Source organism: Callorhinus ursinus, unplaced genomic scaffold (genome assembly GCF_003265705.2).
Source record: "Callorhinus ursinus isolate GAN/ISIS: 27379988/994484 unplaced genomic scaffold, GSC_fseal_2.0 scaffold30, whole genome shotgun sequence".
NCBI classification, from domain to species: domain Eukaryota; kingdom Metazoa; phylum Chordata; class Mammalia; order Carnivora; family Otariidae; genus Callorhinus; species Callorhinus ursinus.
The window spans coordinates 4,992,433-5,013,468 of NW_027397092.1; the positions used below are offsets into that span (position 1 = coordinate 4,992,433).

General features: G+C 47.2%; 1 protein-coding gene across 2 annotated transcripts in view; it reads left to right on the top strand.

The window, feature by feature from the left end:
* Positions 1–21,036, top strand: part of TNFAIP8 (TNF alpha induced protein 8) — a 111,597-nt gene that overhangs the window by 35,291 nt on the left and 55,270 nt on the right. The window contains exon 2 of one of the 2 annotated variants that reach the window (XM_025860784.2): positions 16,716–16,887. The exons of the other annotated variant lie outside the window; for it this stretch is intronic. Within the exon in view, the coding sequence (XP_025716569.1) occupies positions 16,875–16,887 (13 nt within the window). The 5' untranslated portion in view covers positions 16,716–16,874. The remainder of the gene's footprint in view (positions 1–16,715; positions 16,888–21,036) is intronic. 2 annotated transcript variants of the gene reach the window in all.

Consider the following 21,036-nt stretch of genomic DNA (forward strand, 5'->3'; position numbering starts at 1 on the left):
GTCCATCCTTAGAGAACCACTCCTCCCATCTGTGATTCTCTTTTTTTTCTGCATCCTTTCTATTGCATTATTTTTCTGGGCCCTTTTTGTTGTGGAAAATAGATGTAGCGTCATGATATGGGCTATTGAAAATAGCAATCTCTGACAACCTTGTGATTGTAACTCAGGATCGGTTTAAATGGAACTCTTATCTAGAACATTTTCAATGGGAACCCAGGCACTATGTTTATCAGGAGGGACATGTTAGGTAACTACCCAGAGCGGTACCGGGGCTGTGTGCTTTGGGGTGTCGTTTTTTTACTTAGCTGAGAGGCAGACTTTGACAAAGCCCAGGGTTGGAGGGAAAGTGGGAAACAGGTCTTCTCAATCTCAAACACTATTGAAAAGATTGCAATTTTGCACCTTTCCGGGGAGCAGTCTGTCAATACTGTGGTTTCAAGATTGAAAAGACCCAGCAATTCCACTTCTAGGAATTAATTCTTCTGTAATAATTGGACGCATGCGTGAATGTATTATGCTCAGATGCATTCCGAGCTTAGCCACTGCAATATTACATGTAATAGAAAAAATCTGAAAAGGCCTAAATGATCATCAGATTTAACCGAACCTAATTGAACTAAGGTTAGCTTAGTTGTGACCCTGCCAGACGACAGAAAGAAGAAAGAACTATATATGCTTCTTTTAAATTCTGCGATTGTGTATTAAGAAGCGGCTTAAGATGGAGTGGTTTTAGTTATTACGTATGAGCAGAATGTGATCCTGGTGGTATAAGAAGTTATAGTCTGCCCGGAAGATAAGGCTCAAGCACATGACACACATTTGTGTATCTTGCCTAGCTTGTGAACGAAGTGCTAAATTGCAAGGTGTGGACTGATTCATTTACTCAACAAATATCTGAGTGCTTACTTCATGCTAGGCATTTATATGTTAGGTCTGGGGTTAAAATCAGGAGCAAAGTTTAGGTTTGCACCCTGTAGACAGAGTAATTTGTTCAAAAGCAATTAGCACGCAACATAACAGAGCCAAGAGGGTCTGTAGCATGGTGCCCGGGCGCCTGGGTGGCTCAGTTGGTCAAGCGTCTGACTTCAGCCCAAGTCCTGACCATTCAGTCATAGCTGTGGACTGAGTAATGCTCAGAAGTAGTCCATGCCTCTGGGAGCTTACAGACTTAGTGGTAAAACCAGCTTTCCCATCAGATATGTTCTGTAGGATGTTTCTCTCTGTCTCTGTCTCGCTTGTGTGAACACAAGCTGGGGTTTTTCTTGACATTGCTAGGTGAGGTGAAGTGGGATTGTTCTACAGGACTTCTCATTTTGTTTTTTTTTTTTTTTTTAAAGATTTTATTTATTTATTTGACAGAGAGACACAGCGAGAGAGGGAGGAACACAAGCAGGGGAAGTGGGGGAGGGAGAAGCAGGCTTCCCGCTGAGCAGGGAGCCCGATGTGGGACTCAATCCCAGGACCCTGGGATCATGACCTGAGCCGAAGGCAGACGCTTAACGACTGAGCCACCCAGGCGCCCAGGACTTCTCATTTTGATTCTTCAAGAAGGGTGCTGGATATGGTCTGTCACATTCACTGAAGTCCTTTGCTCATTAATGTGTATGGGACCAGCCTCTTTGGGAATGATTGTTTCGGCCATACAAAGCCCTGTGGAAATCTGGAGAAGGAAGACTCCAGGAATATAGGAAACTTTACCTCTTCTAGCACCTAAAACAGTGCTTAGCACAGCTTAATAAATTTTTAGGGGGAGGAGAGCACCCCAGATCCAAGGATCAGAGTGTCCCAGTAAGGTAGTTTTGCCTTAGACTTTATCCATATATATGCATACGTACATACATACATACATACATATATATCTCCACTCACTTGTGTGCGGCTAAATGGGTAAGTGAATGCACGAGAGGATTCAAAGTGAAGGAGATAGTACTTGATTCACCTATGGAGGAGGGGACCCTCAGAGCCAAGTCACAGAGTTTGGTGTGAGCGGAGCATGTTTGTGGAAGGCGGTAGAAATTGGTCGGATCGATTGATTCCAATCAATCGATTCCAATTTCCGACTGGAATTGGAAATTGCTCTAGTCCTAGAATTTTGCAGTTTTATAGTGGGAAATAGTAAGGAGGACACTGACCGGTTACTCTAGGATCTGAGCAAAAGAGGCTTTCAGCCTCTTTTGGGTGCGCAGAAGAGTTTGGACTCTCAGACAGAGGGAACTGTGGTAGATTTTTGACCAGAAGAGGGACAGCTTGGAAGTGGCGCTGAAAGAAGATTTGACATCTGTGTGCAAGGTGGATGGCAGTTACGCGAGCCAGCTCAGAGGCACTTGCCAATCCAAGAGTGAGAAATGAGAGTCCTTGTAAGGAAAATAGGGCACTAGGGGGACGCTTGAAAAAAGAACCAGTAAAGCCTGGTGAGTGTGAGGGGTCAAAGCCGAACGCCAAGTTCACTGAAGGCAAGAACAGAAAGAGACCCACACAGTGCGCTGTGGTCTCGTGGATAGAGTCTGGGACAAACTCTGGATATTATGCCTCTTCTCTCTATTTGGGAAATTCTCTCCTGACCTAGCGTTTCTAACCCAAATCAGTGAGAGCTTGAAATAGTCACAGTTGGTGGAGTTCAGCCACTGATTTGGGTTCTTTTTGGAGAACCGGGAGACACAGCGTTGTACGGTGGGGAAGAGCCCGGGCTTTGGTGTCGGAGAGAAATGGGTCCTGATTTTGCCTTGGCTGAATTTCTTACACTGCCTAAGCCGCAGAGGAGGCTAGGAAGGACATTCCTGTCCTTGTCTATCGAAATGGGATGTTAATAGCATCTCCTCGAGGGCGCTGGCGGCAGTCGGTGAGATCATGCGTGCACGGCGCTTAGCAAGGTACCAGATGCGCAGTAAACACTCAGTCACGTCTGCCGATGCTTACTATTCCTGAACTGGGGGAAGAATCCCTGTCCTTTGTGTTTGCATGTGTGTGTCTACTTGTTTGTTTTTTTTTTTTTCTTTTTTTCCCCTGGAGAAACAACTGGTAGGCTGGCACAAGGGGGGGGGGGGAACCGTGCCCTTGGGGGCCGTGGCATGCCGTTCTTTGCAAAACTTGGAACCCGGCCCAATGTGGTTGAGCAGACCAAGGAGGCTGGCATAGCGAGGAAAGGAGAATTTCCATGCTCACGGTCCTGGAGCCTTTGTACAGGAGTCCAGCTTTGCCCTCAGCTCCAGGTAGGTCGCTGGTCGTGTCATCTGCTGTGAGGACGACCCCACCCCACCCCACCCCCGCCCCAGGAAGGGCTTGAGTGAGTTCCCATGAGAGTTCTCTGGGTTTCTTCCCAGCCCACAGATTGTGTATTATTTTTAACGAACTCAGCATTTCTCCAAGGCTGGGTTAGTGGCACGGGTTAAAAAACTGTCTTCGTGGGATAGCTGCAGTTTCCACCCTGTGAAGAAATAGTTCTGTGTTTCCCACCTCTGCAGCTTGGTTTCTACATCCCCCACACCGTAGAGCGTTTCGAGAGGCAGTGTTGGCATTCAAATAAATCTTTATGCTCTAGTTCCCGTCCCATCAAAAGGGCAAAGAAGTTCGCAGGTCACAGCTCCAGTTAACCTTTTTTCTTTCCTGTTTCTTCTGCTTTCTTCTGTTTACTGTCATCATGTTGATTCTGATACCAAGATAAGGACTACTCTAATTTGGGGGAATAGAAGGCATTTTGGTGTTGTGCGACATTGATTCGGTGACTCACTTGGTGTCATCGATGTACTCTAGAGCACAGATTCTCGTACTTGGCTGCTTAGTAGCATCCCCTGGCTTTCAAAAATCCAGATGCCCAGGACCTAGCCCAAATGAATTAAATCACAATCTCTCGGGAAATTAGTATTTTTGAAAATTCCTCATGTGCTTTCAAAGTGTAACTAAGAACCAGCACTTCAGTACAGTGGCTCTTAACCGGGGGCAGTTTGCCTCTCCCAGCCCCACCCCCCACCCGGGGGACCTTTGGCAATATCTGGAGATATTTTTGGTTGTCACAGCTAGGGGAAGGGTATTTTACTGGTATCTAGTGGGTAGATGCTGCTTAACATCTTACCCTGCACGGGACAGCTCCACCGTAACAAATAAATTGTCAGGCTCAAAATGTCAGGAGTCCTGAGGTTGAGAAACAGTGCTCTAGAATATTCAGACTTAAAATATAGGATATGCCAGAGCAATGTCTATGCCCATGGTGAGGAAATCACAGCACGTAGAAGTTTACATTTTTGGCCTCCCAGCAAGATGAAGAAAGGGAGATGGCTTCGTGAATGCCTCTCCCCCTTGAGTCCCTACCACGCCTCCTGTCGTGGTGGTCCGATGAGGTGGTCCTCGCCTGCGTTTGTAGGTGGTGCACCTCCTGGTTCTGATTTTTGGGGCAGGATCTCTTCCTATGGTTCCAAGAGTTGATTGTTCTTGAATGGCTTGGAAGAAGACCAAAGCTAGGAAAATTAAACCCATAAAAATTAGCCAAAAGAAATGATTTTAAAATAAGCTTGTGAGTCGCTTGTTTTTTTAATATGAAGTTTTCTAAAGTGAGGGAGTAGACCATTTGAAAGTGGTTATGCATGGGCTATAAAAAAAAGTCTGATTTTATGTGCTGTCAAGAGTTCTTTGGCTTTTTCTTTCCTTTCCATTGGAAAAGAGGAGGCTAGGAAAGGCATTTTTTGATTTTAGCACGGTATAGTTTTCTTTGATTTTGAGACATTCTGAAATACTTTTATAACAGGTTAACTTTAACCTGTATTTATTATATTGAATCATTAATTCAATTCATTCAATTATCTTGAATCATTAATCTCATGAACTCTGTCTTAGTCTGGACACGTCCAAGTTTCCAGAGTGTGACCCGCTAAAAGATCTTTGCCATAAATAAGTTGTTTTTGTGTTTGTATACACTTGTGAAGTTTAAAGTATTTAGTTAAGGGGCGCCTGGGTGGCTCAGCTGGTTGAGCGTCTGCCTTTGGCTCAGGTCATGATCCCAAGGTCCTGGGCTCTCTGCTCAGCGGGGAACCTGCTTCTCCCTCTCCTTCTGCCTACTTGTGCGCCTCTCTCTCTCTGTCAAATAAATAAATGAAATCTTTAAAAAAATGAAGTGTTTAGCTGAGGCAGTGAATTTCAATATTGAATATGCATATAACATATCACATATACTCCGAAAACTAACGAGGAAAGTGGATAGTTACGGCTCTTGAAGTTGCCCTAACTCATAATAAGATCGATTCATTGATCTTATTATGCAAGGGGTTGACTGAGGATTCTTTTTTTGTTTTTATTTTGTTCCTTAAAGAGATTTCAAGTGGTAGCTTTAATGTTCTACCTCAACTGCATCAAACTTTTGTTCTAGAATTCAATTCATGTGTATAAATCTGGGGTTATAATCATTTTTCAGTTTTTTCCTGGGTTTTGTTTTTTTTCCTATTGCATAAACTGTGACTCCAGTGTAATGCAGTTTATTTGGTAAACAGTTCAAGCCCCACTATGTGCATTTTGCATTAATTAGTATAATGGCTTTAAAACTTGGTTAGCCTAGTTTAGTGTAACTTGAGGCACTAAAGGCAATACTCCTGTGTGCTGTGTTCCTTTTGCACCTACTGGCTGGAATGTTTTCAATCAAGGCTAGCAGAGTAACAGCTCCTGTGATATTTGGCGTGAATATTCCAAACTTCAGGGTTGGAATAACATATCTTGTTTCTTCATGGAGTTTTAGCAATGACTCCCTCATCAAGCCTAGCTTTTGTAGCTGCGCTTTTAACTTAATTTATAATTGCATTTTTGGAGGTTCTCTTTGCATATGTAAACATTCAAGTTTTTCCTCTGCCTTTGAGGTTTTGTTGTATGAAGTATGTAGGAAATTAATCCACGCTTATGGTATAGAGATTTTTTTTCCCTAAAATTCAAGTGCCATGTGAACCAATACAAAGTTTGCTTAATAACAGGTGTGCTTAATAATAATCGGTCAAACATTCTCCTACCTGCGGGTCTGAGTGAGTGTCCCATATGTGGGTGTGTGTGTGTGTTTGTCTGTGTTGCGGGGGTGGTGGTTCTCTGAGATTAGGGTCAGAATGGGAGGATGAGAATCAATTTAGTGCTTAAGGACCAAGTAGAGCCAACCCAAATCTTGAAGTCCAAGTAGTCTGGAACCATTTTGGTGTCTTAGAAACCAGGGTTATTGTGGGTTGTTCATATATATATATATACCTTTTATTTGGGTATGTTTGTCTATACCTTTAGCCTATTGAAGATCAGGTAGGTCAGTGGGTAGCCCCTGTCTAGATATTTCCTGGAGCAGCGACCCGTTTGTCCACGCATGGAAAAAGAACTGATTTTCAGGTGTGGGGAATAAAGTGTGTAAAGGGTGGGGCGAGAGTTTGTAGTTGAAAATGTTTGAAAGGCATAGACGAGCAAGCAGACACGTTCTGTGTACCCTGAAGGCACGTAACCAGAGCCAGTGCCTCGAAATAGGGGAAAACAGATTCTAGCTCGTTTCAGGGAGTGTCCAAAGAGTTCAGGAACCATGGGTTGGTGAAGGGTACGGGTGGATGGAGTGAAGAACTGTAGGAATTCCCTTCCAGTGGCAGTCATCAGGAAGACCATGAATGGGATCGGACACGGGAATTTGAGCATTGGACCTGGGAATGAGCACTGGACCAGATGATCTTTAAGTTCCTTTCCAGTCTAGCCATTCTGCGAATTTTAGGACCTATTACATCCCCTGAAAAGTAGAGAGTGAAGACACCAGCATTTGAAGGGGAATTTCAGACTTGAGAGTTCAGGCTGCCTAATGTTTTTTTTCTCTCCAGCTTCAAGTCCTCCTGCAATTATACCTCCTCCTCTGCAACATCAGCTTCTTTTTCCATTTGGGAACATCCTCATCAGCATCAGAACATGCCTTTTTATCCACTGCCTTGAAAGGCAAATGACAAACAAAATTTCTGCCAGTTCCCTCCGGGCTTCTCTGCTCTCCGGCTGTGGTGGAAACCCCAAAAAAGTTGTCTCTGATTACAGCCTCCCCTTCTTGGTGCCCCTTCTCACCCCTCCACTCTCCAAAACCAGAGACCTCCTTTTTAACAAATCCCATGGCCGCTTCCCCATCATAGCCTCTGCCATATTCTGCATCATCCATCCCTCCTCTTCTTAAACCACCTTCTTGACTTGGCTTCCTCTTGTCCAGCTTACCTCAGTCACCTCCCCTTTGGAGGCTCTCTGCATTCTGAAGTGCCCCAGCTCCATCCTCGGCGCTTCTCCACACTCTCTGGGCAGTGGTTCTTAACCTGGCTTGGGCTGCGAAAAATGTGGGGGGTGGGTAGGTCCTCTTTAATTAATCCAGAATCCCCAAGGAAGACCATGAACGTCAGTCATTAAAATGTTGTTTCGTTTGTTTGTTTTTGTTACTTGACTACTAGTGTGTGGCCAAGATTGAGAATCCAGGTGATTTTATCTAGTCCCGTGGAATCAGTACCAAATACCAGCTATGACTCCCAATTAATGTATGTAATTCATCTTTCCTAGATGTCAGACTCAATTATGCTCTTGTCTGTTTTACATTTCCTCTAGGGATAGGCACCTTCACTTCACCCGCTTCCTCCGGCCCCCCAAACCTGCTCCTCCCCTGGGTTTGCCCTTCTCAGTCAACACATTGGATATACAGCTCTCAATCTCAAAGCCTAGGTCACCTCTTGAGTCCCTCTCCTCCTTCCCTCGGGGGCTACACAGCTGACCCAAGAGCAAGTCCTGTCCATTTTCCTTGGTGATCTACTCTCCTGGTTATCTTCTTGCTTCTCTTTCTGTTCCCTTTCATCTCCTTTGCGGCCCCCTCCCTCTTCTTTGTCCCTTCAGTGTTGGCCTTGGTTTGACTTTTCTGCTGTTCTTCTCATTCCGCTCTCTTCCTTGATCATTCTACCCGTTCCTGAGCCTTCAGATTCCCTCTATGGCAATGACATCCCAATGTATATTTCAAGCCCAATCTCTTGTCCAGGTTCTAGACCTGCATGTCCAGCTGTGGAGTGTTCATCAGCACTAGGCAGCTCAATTTCAATGTGAAATGAGGTGAACTTACCCTCTCTGCCAGTTTCCTCCCAGTGAATTATGCAGTTGAATATCCAGAAATCTGCAAGGCGTCTCCCTCTACCTCATCTGTTTGCCCCATCCGTTGCAACTGTGATCAATATTGCCAATATGAAATAGCTGTAGAATCTGTACACTGCTTGTCAGCGGGCTGTTCCTGTTGGAATTTATGCCTCTCTCCTTCCACACCCCCCATCCCATCACCCGAATACCTACACATGACCTCCTCTGGCCCCTTATTTATCATGAATCCTTAGGGCTACCACAGGGCGCGGTAAGACCTCAATAAATACTTGTTGAATACATGTGGGAAGGCAGTAGCTCTGGATGGTAATCACCACCCGTCTTCCAGTTGTGATTTACCTTGCCTTAAAAACTGAAAGGCTTCCAGAGTCAAAAATTTCTGTACATGTGGTAGATGGTAATCGCCACCTGTCTTCCAATTCTGATTTACCTTGCCTTAAAAACTGAAAGGCTTCCAGAGTCGAAAATTTCTGTTTTGTCGAATAGTCCATATGGGTTTCCCTCAGCTCCATAGTTTCCAGGGGATTATTTAAATAAAAAAAAAAAGAAAGAAAGAAAAAGGAACTAGGAGAAGTAGGTGGGCGTTGGCTAGCCAGTCATTCGCGGTCTGTGCTCTTTGAATGGCCGTGGAGGGCTGAGCTTGGGAGGCTGGCCAAACAGTGCGGACCAAGCAAACCACCTTCATGACCCAGGCAGGCAGGGCAGCAGACTGGCTGTGGCTGGAGCCTCTGCAGTGAACTTTCTCGGCGTGGGCATGCGAAAGCCAGGATCCGAATGCCTGAGAAGTGCAGGGACTTGTCCGAACTGTTGATTGCATTTTCAAACCTGTTTGGGGAGGAGGAGCCTGGAACACAACGGCGTGCTTGGGTCTTATCTGCAGCTGATCTGATTGAAAAGAAACAGACAAGAACTCAATCGTGTTTAACCTGTAGGAACGTGCGGGGGACTTTCTCAGTCTCGGTTGCCATGGATCTAAAGGAGAAGGGGGAAGGGTTTTTTTTTTCCTTTAGAAGGTTCGGGTCCGTGTTTCAGACTTCACCCTCAGGGCTGGGAGCTCCTGGGTGGGGTTTCCATGTCTCCGTCCTCTTGGAACTCCTATCTCTAACCTCTTCATGACAAGGCTTAGAAGGGCCAACAGTCAATGCTGAGTCAGAGGGATAAGCAAGAAGGGAATGACACACTTCCTGCCCTAAGTTCTAGGGAGTTTTTATGGTTTGTTTTTCTGTTTTGCTTTGAAGATTCCCTAAAAAGACAGAAGATCGCCCTGGCCCATCTTTGGATCAGCCGCCTCTATTTATTTCTTGATCTCCTAGGATACCTACCCTGCTATGCCTCCTTGTTACTCACAGGTTTTTTGTTTGTTTGTTTGTTTGTTTATTACCAAAGCATCACATGCTTGTGTAGTATATTTTATCAACTATTAACTGTCATTAAACCGAAAGAATGAAAAATGGGGGTGGGGGGGGAAGGTACTCCTTAATTTTACCACCCAGGAAAAAACGTTGGAGAATATCACTCCAGGCTTTTTCTGTACACCTCTGTTTTTTTCTCTACAAAAATTATATGGTACTTCATAAAATTTCTTTTATCTATCGCTTTGTAGGCTTTGCGAAGAGTTCTCACATTATTAATTACTTGACACGATCAGTCTGAAAGACTGTATTACGTGCCATGATATAGACGTGCCGTAATTCACTTAGCCCGTCCCCCAGACGGATGCTCGGGCTGCTTTCAGCCTCCGGCGTTATTAGAACACCACACAGCTCCCTTGGACTACAGCTGCCCACACTTGTCCCCGTTTCATTGGATGTAGTCCTGGAAGTGGTTCAAAGGACATGTGGAGTTTTCAGGTTTTGGTCGTTCCTGCCACTCCGCTTTCCAGACATTGGTCCTGTTTCACATTCTCACCATATAAAACTCTCACCATGTCCCATATGGCACTGTCTATTCTGGCCTTTGCCTGACTCCCATCTGCTTCTCCCACCCTTCATCTTCCCCTGCTTCCAACATGCAGCGCCACCGGCCCCTCTGCAGCATGCTGAGCTTGTCCTGTCTTGGGCTGGTGCACCTGCTCCTCCCACCGCCTGGCCTGTTCTTCCTCAGGCTCTTGGCACACTCCTCCCATGCCACCCCTGCCAGAGTGGTCTCCGTTACCACTCCCCGTTCATTTCTAGTCTGGCACCTCTCACCATCTGTCCTTCAATTATTTATGTGTTTTGTGGGTTGCCATCTCTTCCCCCCATGGAATGTTAATTTCGGAGCTCAGGCAACCTCGTGTATTTTCCTTTGCACTCTGTTCCCGGCGTCTCCGTCAGTACCTGGCATGCAGTAGGTACTGGATAAATACAGGTGGGCGCTGTCGAATGAATGGAGAAATCTCCCTGTCATCTACAAAGGTACAGTGGAGTGCAGAGGAGGAAATGGGGACAGCAGCGGCTGTCGCTTGGGGCAACATGTGCTGAATGCTATGCCAAAGCTGCCAGGTGGCATAGGGAGACAGGAGTGGGGGCTGGCCTCTGGCTACCAGCATCCTGCAGGCCTTGTGTGAGCTGAGCCTCAGGTCACTGGCCATGGTTTGTGACTGAGGATGGTGGAAAGGACATAGAGGCTGGGGAGTGCGGGTGAGCGGGTGTCCGGAGGGACAGCGGGAAGCCGGCTGTGGCCAGGACTGGGGGCCACCCCATGTCCCGTGCAGAGGACGGCCCGTAAATGAGGATATGCAAGCCCTTTTTAAACTCAGTTCTAGGCACAGATGGTGGGGTTAGGTGACGGAGCCGCACTTTGGGAAGATGTCCTGGGAGAGCGGCTAAGTGGAAGGAGCAGTTCCTGCCAGAGGATGAGGTCTGGCTGGAGGTGGGTGACAAGGAAGGCAGAAGGGGCATTTCAGAGGCGGGGGAACAGGAGGGCTTGGGGGTGGTTGGGGTGGAGCAGGGGGTCCACAGTGACACTGAGGCTTCCGGGCTGCATGACCAATGGGTAGGTGAGATACGGAGCCCCAGAGGAGAAGCCAGTCCAGGGTATGGGAGCATAGGATTTCAGCTGGGGTCTACCCCTCTGCTATATGACTGAGCACTTTGGAGACTGAATCAGCTCATGGGCCCTCCCTTGCCCTGAAGGGCTTCGGGTGATGGGAAGAGAGAGGCAGGGGGGCCAGAGATAAGCCACAGGATAGCAGCCTCAGGCTCCCACAGCCCCCTTCTCCTTTGACGTGTGGAAGGAGCCCGGTCCGTGTCAGCTTGTCGTGGGGTGAATTTGTTCAGTTGTGAGGCTGGGGGTGGGGTGGGGTGGAGCACAGGTGGCTGTGTGTTGGCTGCATGAGCACAGCACTCTGGGTACAAATGTCACCCAGACCCGGATGACAGAGCGTGCTTTCCCTGCAAACGGTCAAACCTGATACGTGTTTTTCCTGAAGGGAAAAATCTGAGAAACTTTACTTGAGACACGCTGTAGTTTCTGATTACTCTCTAAACGGACAAGTTACTCAAAGTTATGTTTTGTTTGTTTGTTTGTTTTTTACTGTAGGTTTGAAAATAACTGCGGGGGGTAAAACTGCATAATGACAGGGACGCCTGGGTGGCTCAGTGGGCGAAGCGTCTGCCTTTGGCTCAGCTCATGATCTCGGGGTCCTGGGATCGAGCCCCACTTTGGGCTCCTTGCTCAGCAGAGAGTCTGCTTCTCCTTCTGCCTGCCGCTCCCCCTGCTTGTGCTCTCTCTTGCTGACAAATAAATACATAAAATCTTTTAAAAAAAACTGCATAATGACAAAGCTCTCTATCCTCTAAAGGAGGAAGGACCAGTAGAACTGCTTGTTGGCGTTCCCTAGAAAGTTGTCTTTTCAAGAAACCAGGTTGTGCCTCCTCTAAAGCAAAGGGTTTGACAGAGTCCACATGACTAGAACAGCAGAAGCACAGGGGGGAAGGCAGCAGTCCTTGGTGAATGCGGGACCATCCGAGCCCAGAGAGGAATCCGCAGTGACCACGGGACAGGGTGGTAGTGGAAGGCAGAGAGGTTAAAAACACAGAGAAAAATAATCGGGTTTGGCAGGGGAGGGATGCGGAGGAATTCAGCTCGGGAAATATCACATGTTGCATATTAACTAGAAATTCTAGAAATTTATAGAGAAATTGACTGTGCAATTGCAGACTTTTTCTTGGCACATAGAAAGTTGAATTAGCTTAGTGTTCTCTCACTAGGGCTCACACTTTCACAGGGAGGTTTGCAATGGGAGAATGCTGGAAAGTGTCAGGATTCCGTTTATATTCGGTTCAGCAGAAAGTAAACCACATTCGAGTGCCAGCATATTTATTGCAGCGGACGCTCAGTGTTTTTTTGTTGTTGTTGTTGTTGTTTACCTTGTGAATGCTGATCTAGTGTTTTCGTTGGTGGCACGGGTGTGAAGAGAGCCTGGAGCCTGTGTCTGAGGAAGACAGACATAAATGCTCCTTCTGGAGTCCTAGGGTCCCGTCCTCACTGCACTTGCCCTGTTTAACCAGCTGGCGGTGTGATGTGGGGCACGACTTTCGGCTTCCTTGGGCTGCTTCCTTTTCCTTGCCTGTGCAAGAAGGTTGGATGATATCGGAGGTCTTGCCAACACCGAAGTTCCATGAATTTCAAGAAAGAAAAGAGAAAGATGGTCTTCTGGGGGAGGGAGGGGCTCTGAGTTGCACTGTATACAATTTATGCTTAAAACATAGAAACACATACGATGTGATAGAAAGGTCTGCCACCCCACGCTTTATTTTTTTGTGCCGCTCGTTCTGGGGGGAGGCTGTGAACGGCAGCAGACATGATAACAGATTTGAGAAGTCACCCGCCGCCCCCAGTCCTGTCTCTGATGCCATACTCATACCCGCTCAAACTGTCTCCCTCATTGTTCTCCTGGCTTTGAAAGGTGGGTTGCCAGGGTTCCTTTTTTTTTTTCTAGACGCTGAGTTGTTTGTGCTTTCTGTCTGGTCAACCAAGGACATTTTCGTGAATATGATGGGAAGAGAAAAGCCAACAGATTCAGGGGGCGCCTGGGTGGCTCAGTTGGTTAAGCGGCTGCCTTCGGCTCAGGTCATGATCCTGGAGTCCCGGAATCGAGTCCCGCATCGGGCTCCCTGCTCAGCGGGGAGTCTGCTTCTCCCTCTGACCCTCTTCCCTCTCGTGCTCTCTCTCTCTCTCTCAGATAAATAAATAAATAAATAATCTTAAAAAAAAAAAAGCCAACAGATTCAGGGCAAGCCTTACCTGGGTTCCTGGGCTGGCGTTGAACTGAGCAGGTACATGTGTGGCGCTTGCTCTCCTCACCTGTAACCTGGGGATTGTGGCGCCCACCTCCTGGGGTTTCAGTGAGGACTGAGTGAACGTGGGGAAAGCATCGTGCATGCTTCCTGGCATCGAGAGGGTGCTGGACAGCAGTGGGATTTTCCCACCCTTGTCTAGGCCTGAATCATGTGCTTCTTTGCCAATGCCAGGTGTCCCTGGGTGAGAGAGGGTGGGTCTGACTACCTGCTGTCTCCGTGGCAGCATCTGTGAGATGGCTTCTAGAGCACTTTGCCAAGCTCAGGCATTGACTCTCCTGGAATGACTCCCACTCAGCCCGCTTTCTTCCCTGCTCTGCCCGGGACTTCTTCATCCTTGAAGAAGAGCAGAGTGACAAAGAGAAGCAAGTCAAATTGAGGAAGAGGCTCTGGTGCAGGCCATGGTTTTCGGGAGGCCCCTGAAAGAGTTGAGGTGGCTGGAAGAGGCAGAAGAGAGGAGGTCTGGAGAGGCCCTAAAGGGGGAGGAGGGGATCAGCCCTCTTCTTGGGGGCCATGCTGGTATACCCTAGGGACTAGGGAGCATCTTGGAAATACCAGAGCAGGAAGGTTAAGGTGTATTGCAGACATCTCCAGTTCTGTCTCTAAGGTGATACAATCAGATGAAGTAAACAGATGCAGGTATCTTGCTCAGGCAGGCACAAATTTCACGATTGTTATGGTGATTTTGTTGAACGTGCAGCCGATAAGGATGTGGGTAACTGTCAGGCAGTATTTTTCTTGGGGTACGTAATACGCAGTCGATGAAACTAGGCCAGAGAGAGTGTGCGCTCTGGAGATGGTTCTGGGAGGGTAGGGCTTGCAATGTCCTGTTGGCTCTGCTGCTCAACCTCTTTTGCTCTGCCAGTCTCTGTGAAAACTGGGATTGCCACCCACTTTCCCTGGGTGTGGGGACTGTGGAAGGATGTGAGTGATAGAGCCTTGCTCTGAGATGCCTAGATAACCTGGAGCACCTGCATACCGAGGAGGAGAACCTGGTGTTCCAGAGTCATGTGGTCAGAGATAGCTGGTGAAGAAATGCCATAGAAGATGGATCCCGACTTGCCTAACTTATTTAGCCTCACAGTGAAACTCCAGAGCACTTCTAATCATCGGCAGTGCCAGGAGCGGGTGATTGGGGAAGGTGGGGTGCTGAGCCGTGCTCCCCAGAAAAGACAGCCAGGTGCATTCCTGAGCACAAACTGCCTTAGTGCAGCTGAATCTGGACCGGTTCCTCCGTCAGCGGGCCACCAGGCCTGGAGCGTGTGTGGGGATCCTGCCGCCATGTTGGCGGCTATTTTCTGTGATGCTGGAGGCCCCCTCCTCCAGTCTTCCCTTCCCAGGCCTTCACGGTGCAGCTCCACCCTCCCCTGCTGTAGTGGACAGACTGGTTCTTGGTAGCCACCTCGCCACACATCTACCACGAAGGCCCCGTTTTAAGGAAATGTGAGAGACCAGTTCTTATGTTTAGATGTGGCATTTTACACCGTGTAGCTTGGAATTGCCAATGGGTTTAGGGTTTGCAAGGTCATAGTAATTCGGGATCTTTTCCTTCCAAGAGGAGGAGCGTAGTCTCTCCGCATCTCCTGTGATCCTTAGTCTCTGATGATGTTGTCATAGCCTAAAGGGGCCACTGAGAATTTGGGGCGATGACACAAGGAACGCACAAGGATGGTTTCTCAGGTGTAAGCTTCAAACCATCATGAGTTAGTCACATGATAATGTAGGCTACAGACCCATAAGAAATGGATAATGTATTTGTAAAGTGATGTGGATCTGGTCTCTCTTTCAGCCTCCTCCTCGAATCAGTAGTAGGCGCTTGGTTTATAATTCAGGTCAACAATAATGCTCATTGCTCTTTGAGCCCTCACTGTGCATCGGGCAAGGTGTTATTTGCTTCCCATGGTTCTCTTTACATCCTGAGAGCAATTCTATGAGGTAGATAATGTTATTTGCATTTGACAACAGAATAAAATTGCTCAGAGAGGTGACGTAAGTTGCAATTCTGTCAAAGCAGGAAGTGGCGTAGATGGAATATGAACCAGGACCAGTAGACTCCAGAATATTTGTCCATTGCTTTCCACTTGGTGTGCGTTGTGCTGAGTACCGGATAGCCTTGGGACAGTGTCATTGCCACGGAGAATAAAAATCAAATCAAGAAACTTACCGCGGAGTTGAGGATAAGACAGATAGACCACTAAAGATAATTCACGGACAACTGTGATAGGTACCCAGAAAGTCTTACCAGGGAAGTACCAGCGGGGCTAAAGGGGGAAGGTGAGGTACCAGCGGGGCTAAAGGGGGAAGGTGAGATCCTACATAGCTGGTTGGGACAAAGTCTTCATAGAGGCGGTGCCCTTCATAGAGGCAGGGCCTTGCAGGCCTGGTAGAATCTTGCCCAGTGGGGATGGATAAGGGAACAGTTTGTGGGTGGTGATGATTGTCAGATGCTCAGGTAAGTCAGCAAGCCTCTGAAGAGACTATTAGATCGTATATACGCATATCTTTTTTTTTTTTAAGATTTTATTTATTTGACAGAGAGAGACACAGCGAGAGAGGGAACACAAGCAGGGGGAGTGGGAGAGGGAGAAGCAGGCTTCCCGCGGAGCAGGGAGCCCGATGCGGGACTCGATCCCAGGACCCCGGGATCATGACCTGAGCCAAAGGCAGACGCCTAATGACTGAGCCACCCAGGCGCCCCTACGCATATACCTTTCTGTATGGACATGTGTGTATTGTGTACGCCTGGATACAGTCACATTCTTTATAAAGACCTTATACTCTTTTCCAAAAGTGAAAGGCTAATGGTTTTCAGTCGCAACATTGTCCAAACTCTGTTCTCTACTTCTGAGAAGCAGAATACCTCTGAGCAGTAGTTACTATGAATAGACATTCATGTTTATACTGGCCAGGTAGGAATGAAGAGCTTTTTTGATTTTTTTTTTTTCCCCAGGCAGCATCTTTGGTTTGGGGCTGCCCCCTTTTTTTTTTTTTTTTTTTAAGTGTCGGCTCCTGTTTTCTAGCATGTTGAAACGTTAAGACTTCCTGTGTCTGCTTGATTTTGGAAACATCTCCTGTTCGCCTATCACGGGTAATCGCTGTGTTTCTGTGGAGCCCTCGTTTATGGGGAACAAATGGAAACAGCAACCAGTCTCTCCCCATTGTGGATGTGGGGACCTCTCTGGATTCACAATGAAAGGCTACCTAATGCATTCCACTACAGGTGACGAAACCCAGCTCCCAGAATAACAAGCAAGACAACTTTGAAAGTGACTCTTGGTGACCAGTGTCTTTTGTGCGTTCGCTAAACATATGGTGGATTTTTTTTTTTTTAAGGATGGTATAAATTCTTGGGAATTATTCTCGGGGAAGACTGACTCTTCCTGAAGGTGATACATAGAATCCATATCAACAGGGTGGCTGTGTACGTTCCTCCAGGCCGTGTGACGACCAACACACCGTGAAGCTGTCCTCCTGACCGAGGACTGGGGGAAAATGCTGAAACTAGGTGAGTTCGAACGGCCCTCAGACTCACATTCACATGACTCAGGAACATGGCGTTGTTGTCTGCAAGGGAGTAGCATTCAGGCGTGGCTTTAAAGTGTTTGTGTCAAACACATCACTGCTTTTCTTTTTCTGACTGGGTGTGGGGACCTGGTGTTAAGCTGAGGGAGGTACGAATATTGTGGGTGGAAGAAATGGCATCTGAAGTTTGCATGGAGGTTGTGACTCTCTGTAAACAAATGAAGGATCAAAGTGCTTCAGAAATGGGACTCTGACAAGATTGGAGAGCTGTTTCCCTTAAAGTTTCTCCTTTTTACATTTTCCATGTGTTTGTTAACTGTAAGATGTCTCTGGGTCCCAGTGCGTCGGCAGTGACCTGCAAACATGGGGGTGTTTATTTCTGTTCTCTTGCTGTGTAGATGTTGCTCAGAATACTATTCTCCCTAACAGCCAATAAGCAATTTCACTCAACAGATACATGGACTTTTGTACTTTTAAAACACGTCTGGGGCTTGTTTTCAGCCATAGTTCAAGCTTCTACAAGTAGACTTAATTTTATTTTTGAGATAAATTGGAAAACTTTTTGAGCATGGAAATAGAACAATTTAAATAGCCCTTAAAGTTATATAGGGATTTGCATGCTTGTTCAAGTCTATGCCGAATATTTGTTGAAGTTCCTCTAAAATTTGTCTGCTCTAAAGACTTTCTGGAGCTTCAGCTGAATACGAGGAGGGGATTAGAAATTGGAAGACATAGCCAGGCATCAGTTTATATCTAGTTTCTTGGCCCATTAATTGAACCTTGGCAGCCAATGCAATTTCCTAGAGCCGTGACTTCTTTTTCTGTGTGGAAAGTGGTCACCTGCACATCATTTATGTTAAATGTACATTTGCGCACCAGCTGCCCAGAGCTGTGCGTGTGATTCTCCGTCTGCTTTCTTTATATATATATCTAGGCACATTCTATCAAATATATGAAAATGGTTATAAGTCTGTGACTGTATCTCACGGCGTATATGCTTTTGGGATCAGAGCCAGGTTTGGTTGGGAAGGTTTCCTGGAAGACGTGAGTTTTTTGTGTGTGGGGGGGGGGGTTGTTTCAAAGGGACGTAAGTATCACAGTTTGGCAGAAGGAAGAAGCATAGGTAAAGCTCCCAAGGCCGGGGTGATTAAGTCAGATGTATTCAGTGAGTAAGCGTGAACCGTATAAGAGCAGTTTGTAAATTAGTGGTTGAAAATCGCCAGGCTACCAGGGAAGAAGAGGCGAGGGCTGTGTGTGAAGGAGGAGGAGAGGCTTGTGGGAGCTGCCTCTGTGTGTTGCTAGTAAATTTCACGCCTGGATACCCCTGTGCGCTGACCATGTTGCCATCTAGTGGAGCCCGCCGAAATGCACCTGCTACCTCTTTTCGCTTCAGGTTAAATAATGTGGTATCTCAGCAGTAGGGAAGCTCTTTTTTTCCCTAGGAATTCTAAATAAGGAGTTAGAGGAGATGGATGCAACTGGGCGTCCCCCAAATGATATTAATTTGACTCTAGGAAATAGAGCTGAACCCCAATAGAAAGCATTTCTCCTAGACAATGCTTGGAGGTCGTGGAGTCCATTGTGGTACAGTGGTGGCAGAGGGGAGTCCTCCCACCAGAGGCACCACAGCGCAGAGACCTCAGGGCTGGAAGACACTGTAGAAGGCCGTACCCCCCCATCCTCCGTTGCATCCATCCATGCCTGCATCCATTCAGCAGAACTTCCTGAGTTCCTGTTACCTGTCAGTCTCTCTTCCAGGTACTGGGGATACACCAGTGAGGAGAGCAGTTAGAGATCCCGGCTCATGAGAAAAAAATAAAGAAATAAAATAGAGAAATCAAGAAATCCCTGCCCTTGGAGCACAGACATTCTAGTGGGAAAGATGGACAATAAACAAAGAAGTAAAATATATAGTAGGAGGGATTCTGCTAAGGAGAAAAAAAATTTTTTTAGATTTTCAATCTTTGTGTCCTCGCTGAGATTGTGATATTAGTCTCTCCTAAAGGTTTGAGGAAGCCAGACATGTGAAGATCCTGGGGAGGAGAATTCCAGGCAGAGGAGAAGCAGATACAAAGGCCCTGAGGTGGGAATGGTCCTCGTGTGTTCCCAAAACCTCAAGGGGGATGATCAGAGGAAGGATGAGCCAGAGAGATGGGAAGGGGCCAGATCAGCTTGGGCCATGGGGATGGTTAAAACGAATTTGACATTTCCTGGACATGAGAGGAGAAGCCATTCCATCTAGCCTAATGTCTTTGACAAATGAAACTTAGGACAACGAAATCAGGTCAGGTGTCCGTGGTTAATCAACATCATTGTGCTGGAGCTGGGATGAGAACGTGCCTTCTAACCCAGCGTTCTTCCTGCCAGCCTAGCCTGCCCCGGTGGGGATGCAAGACCCTCTGGAGGCTCAGGCTTCCAAGTGCAGCGGTCCCGAATTAGCCCAGTGCTGTGGGATCCTCCCAACAGCTTCGTGTCAGCACAGTTCATTCTGGTCCTTCCCTCAGGATGACCACGGCACACAGAACAGAGCAGACCTCTTACCTCTCAGGGCTCCTCTGCCAAATACTGCCTTCCTTCATTTTGGAGATGAATCCTTTGGGTTTTGCCAGTGGTGAGACCCCTCAACCTCCAATGTCATGAAGGCTCCCTACGTTCATTGTGCAGTTACTTGGATATGGTGAATGTAAGATTTTTCCGTCTTACAGGGGTGGATCACAGTTCTCATCGTGAGAGGTAGTAAGATTGAATAGTGAAAGTTGTTTAAAATGAATTTGAAAATCGGAGTGCCTGGAGTGGCTCAGTTGGTTAAGCATCCGACTCTTGATTTTGGCTCAGGGCATGATCTGAGGATCATGCAATCAAGCCCCGCATCGGGCTCCATGCTCACCGGGGGTCAGCTTGGGATTCTCTCTCCCTCTTTCTCTCTCTCAAATAAATATCTTTAAAAAAAGAAAAAAGAATTTGAAAATAGAATCACCAGGTGAGCTGCTGGTTGTCACCAAATGCAGCTGGGCCTGGATGGTTTTGCCCAACATTCTTGTCTTCTTTCTTTACTGTGAGCCTGTTCAAGCACCGCCCTCCCCCACCTGCTTTAGATCTTATGACCCGTTGTCCTCTGGATGTGAGCCAAATCCTCTAATCTCACTTTCTGATGCAGGTCAGACTAGTGCTCAGTATAGAGGAGAACCCGCACGGTCTCCTCTCCGTCATCCGCCACAGCCTGGATCCTGTATACGGAGTAACAGGAGGTCCTGGCACCAGCTCGGTCCCATCCTGTGGAGGAGACTAACTCATAACTCACTCTCTTGCTCCTTTCTTCCCTTTCTTCCAAACCAAAGCTCTCAGGATAGGTAATGTGAGGTTTACATCATCTTATTTGGCACGTACATTTGTTTGTATAGTACTCTCTCTCTCTTCTTTTTTTATTTATTTTTTGCCAACCAAGGTAATTTCATATGTCCATTTGCCTATTTTTTTTTTTTTAAATGAGCTCTGAAATCCCACGACCTCAGACTATCAGGATCAGCCCTGATTTGCATCCTTGGGAATCCATAGTCCCTTCAGTAGCTAAGCTCTTTGTTTATCTCTAGAGGCTGAGGGCACAATTCCCTGGGATCCTTTGGTTTGGGTCTTTAGGAGAGTGGGTGCTCCTGGGAGTACTTTTACTTTTTCCTGCCTTCAAATCTTGCTGTTTTCGCAAGGAAGGCAGCCACCCCTTGTGGCAAGGATGTTCCCCTGTCGGGTCCATCAGGAGGCTCCATCAGGGATGGTGGGGCAGCGCCATACTGGGAGTGGAGGACCCACGTCCTGTCCGTCAGCCTCTCTTCTCTGTCTGTGTCACTGAGGTTGCTCAGCATCCCCCGCTCTTGAGTCCCTGTGCTTGGCTACCTACCCCTGCCATCAGACAGGCAAGACTTGGCTGTGCAGGAGAGGGGGTTTCCAGGCTGTCCTCTGACTTTGTTAGGCAGCCAGCTTGAGGAAATGGGGGAGAAACTATTGATCATTTGTGTATCCCAGGGATCCTTTGCGCACTGTCCTTTAGGGGCTGGGCATGTGGTAGAGCCGGCAGCAAGATTAGAAGTCCTCCAGCATGCTCCTCATTCGCTGTCCAGAATGGTCTGTCAGTTACGGC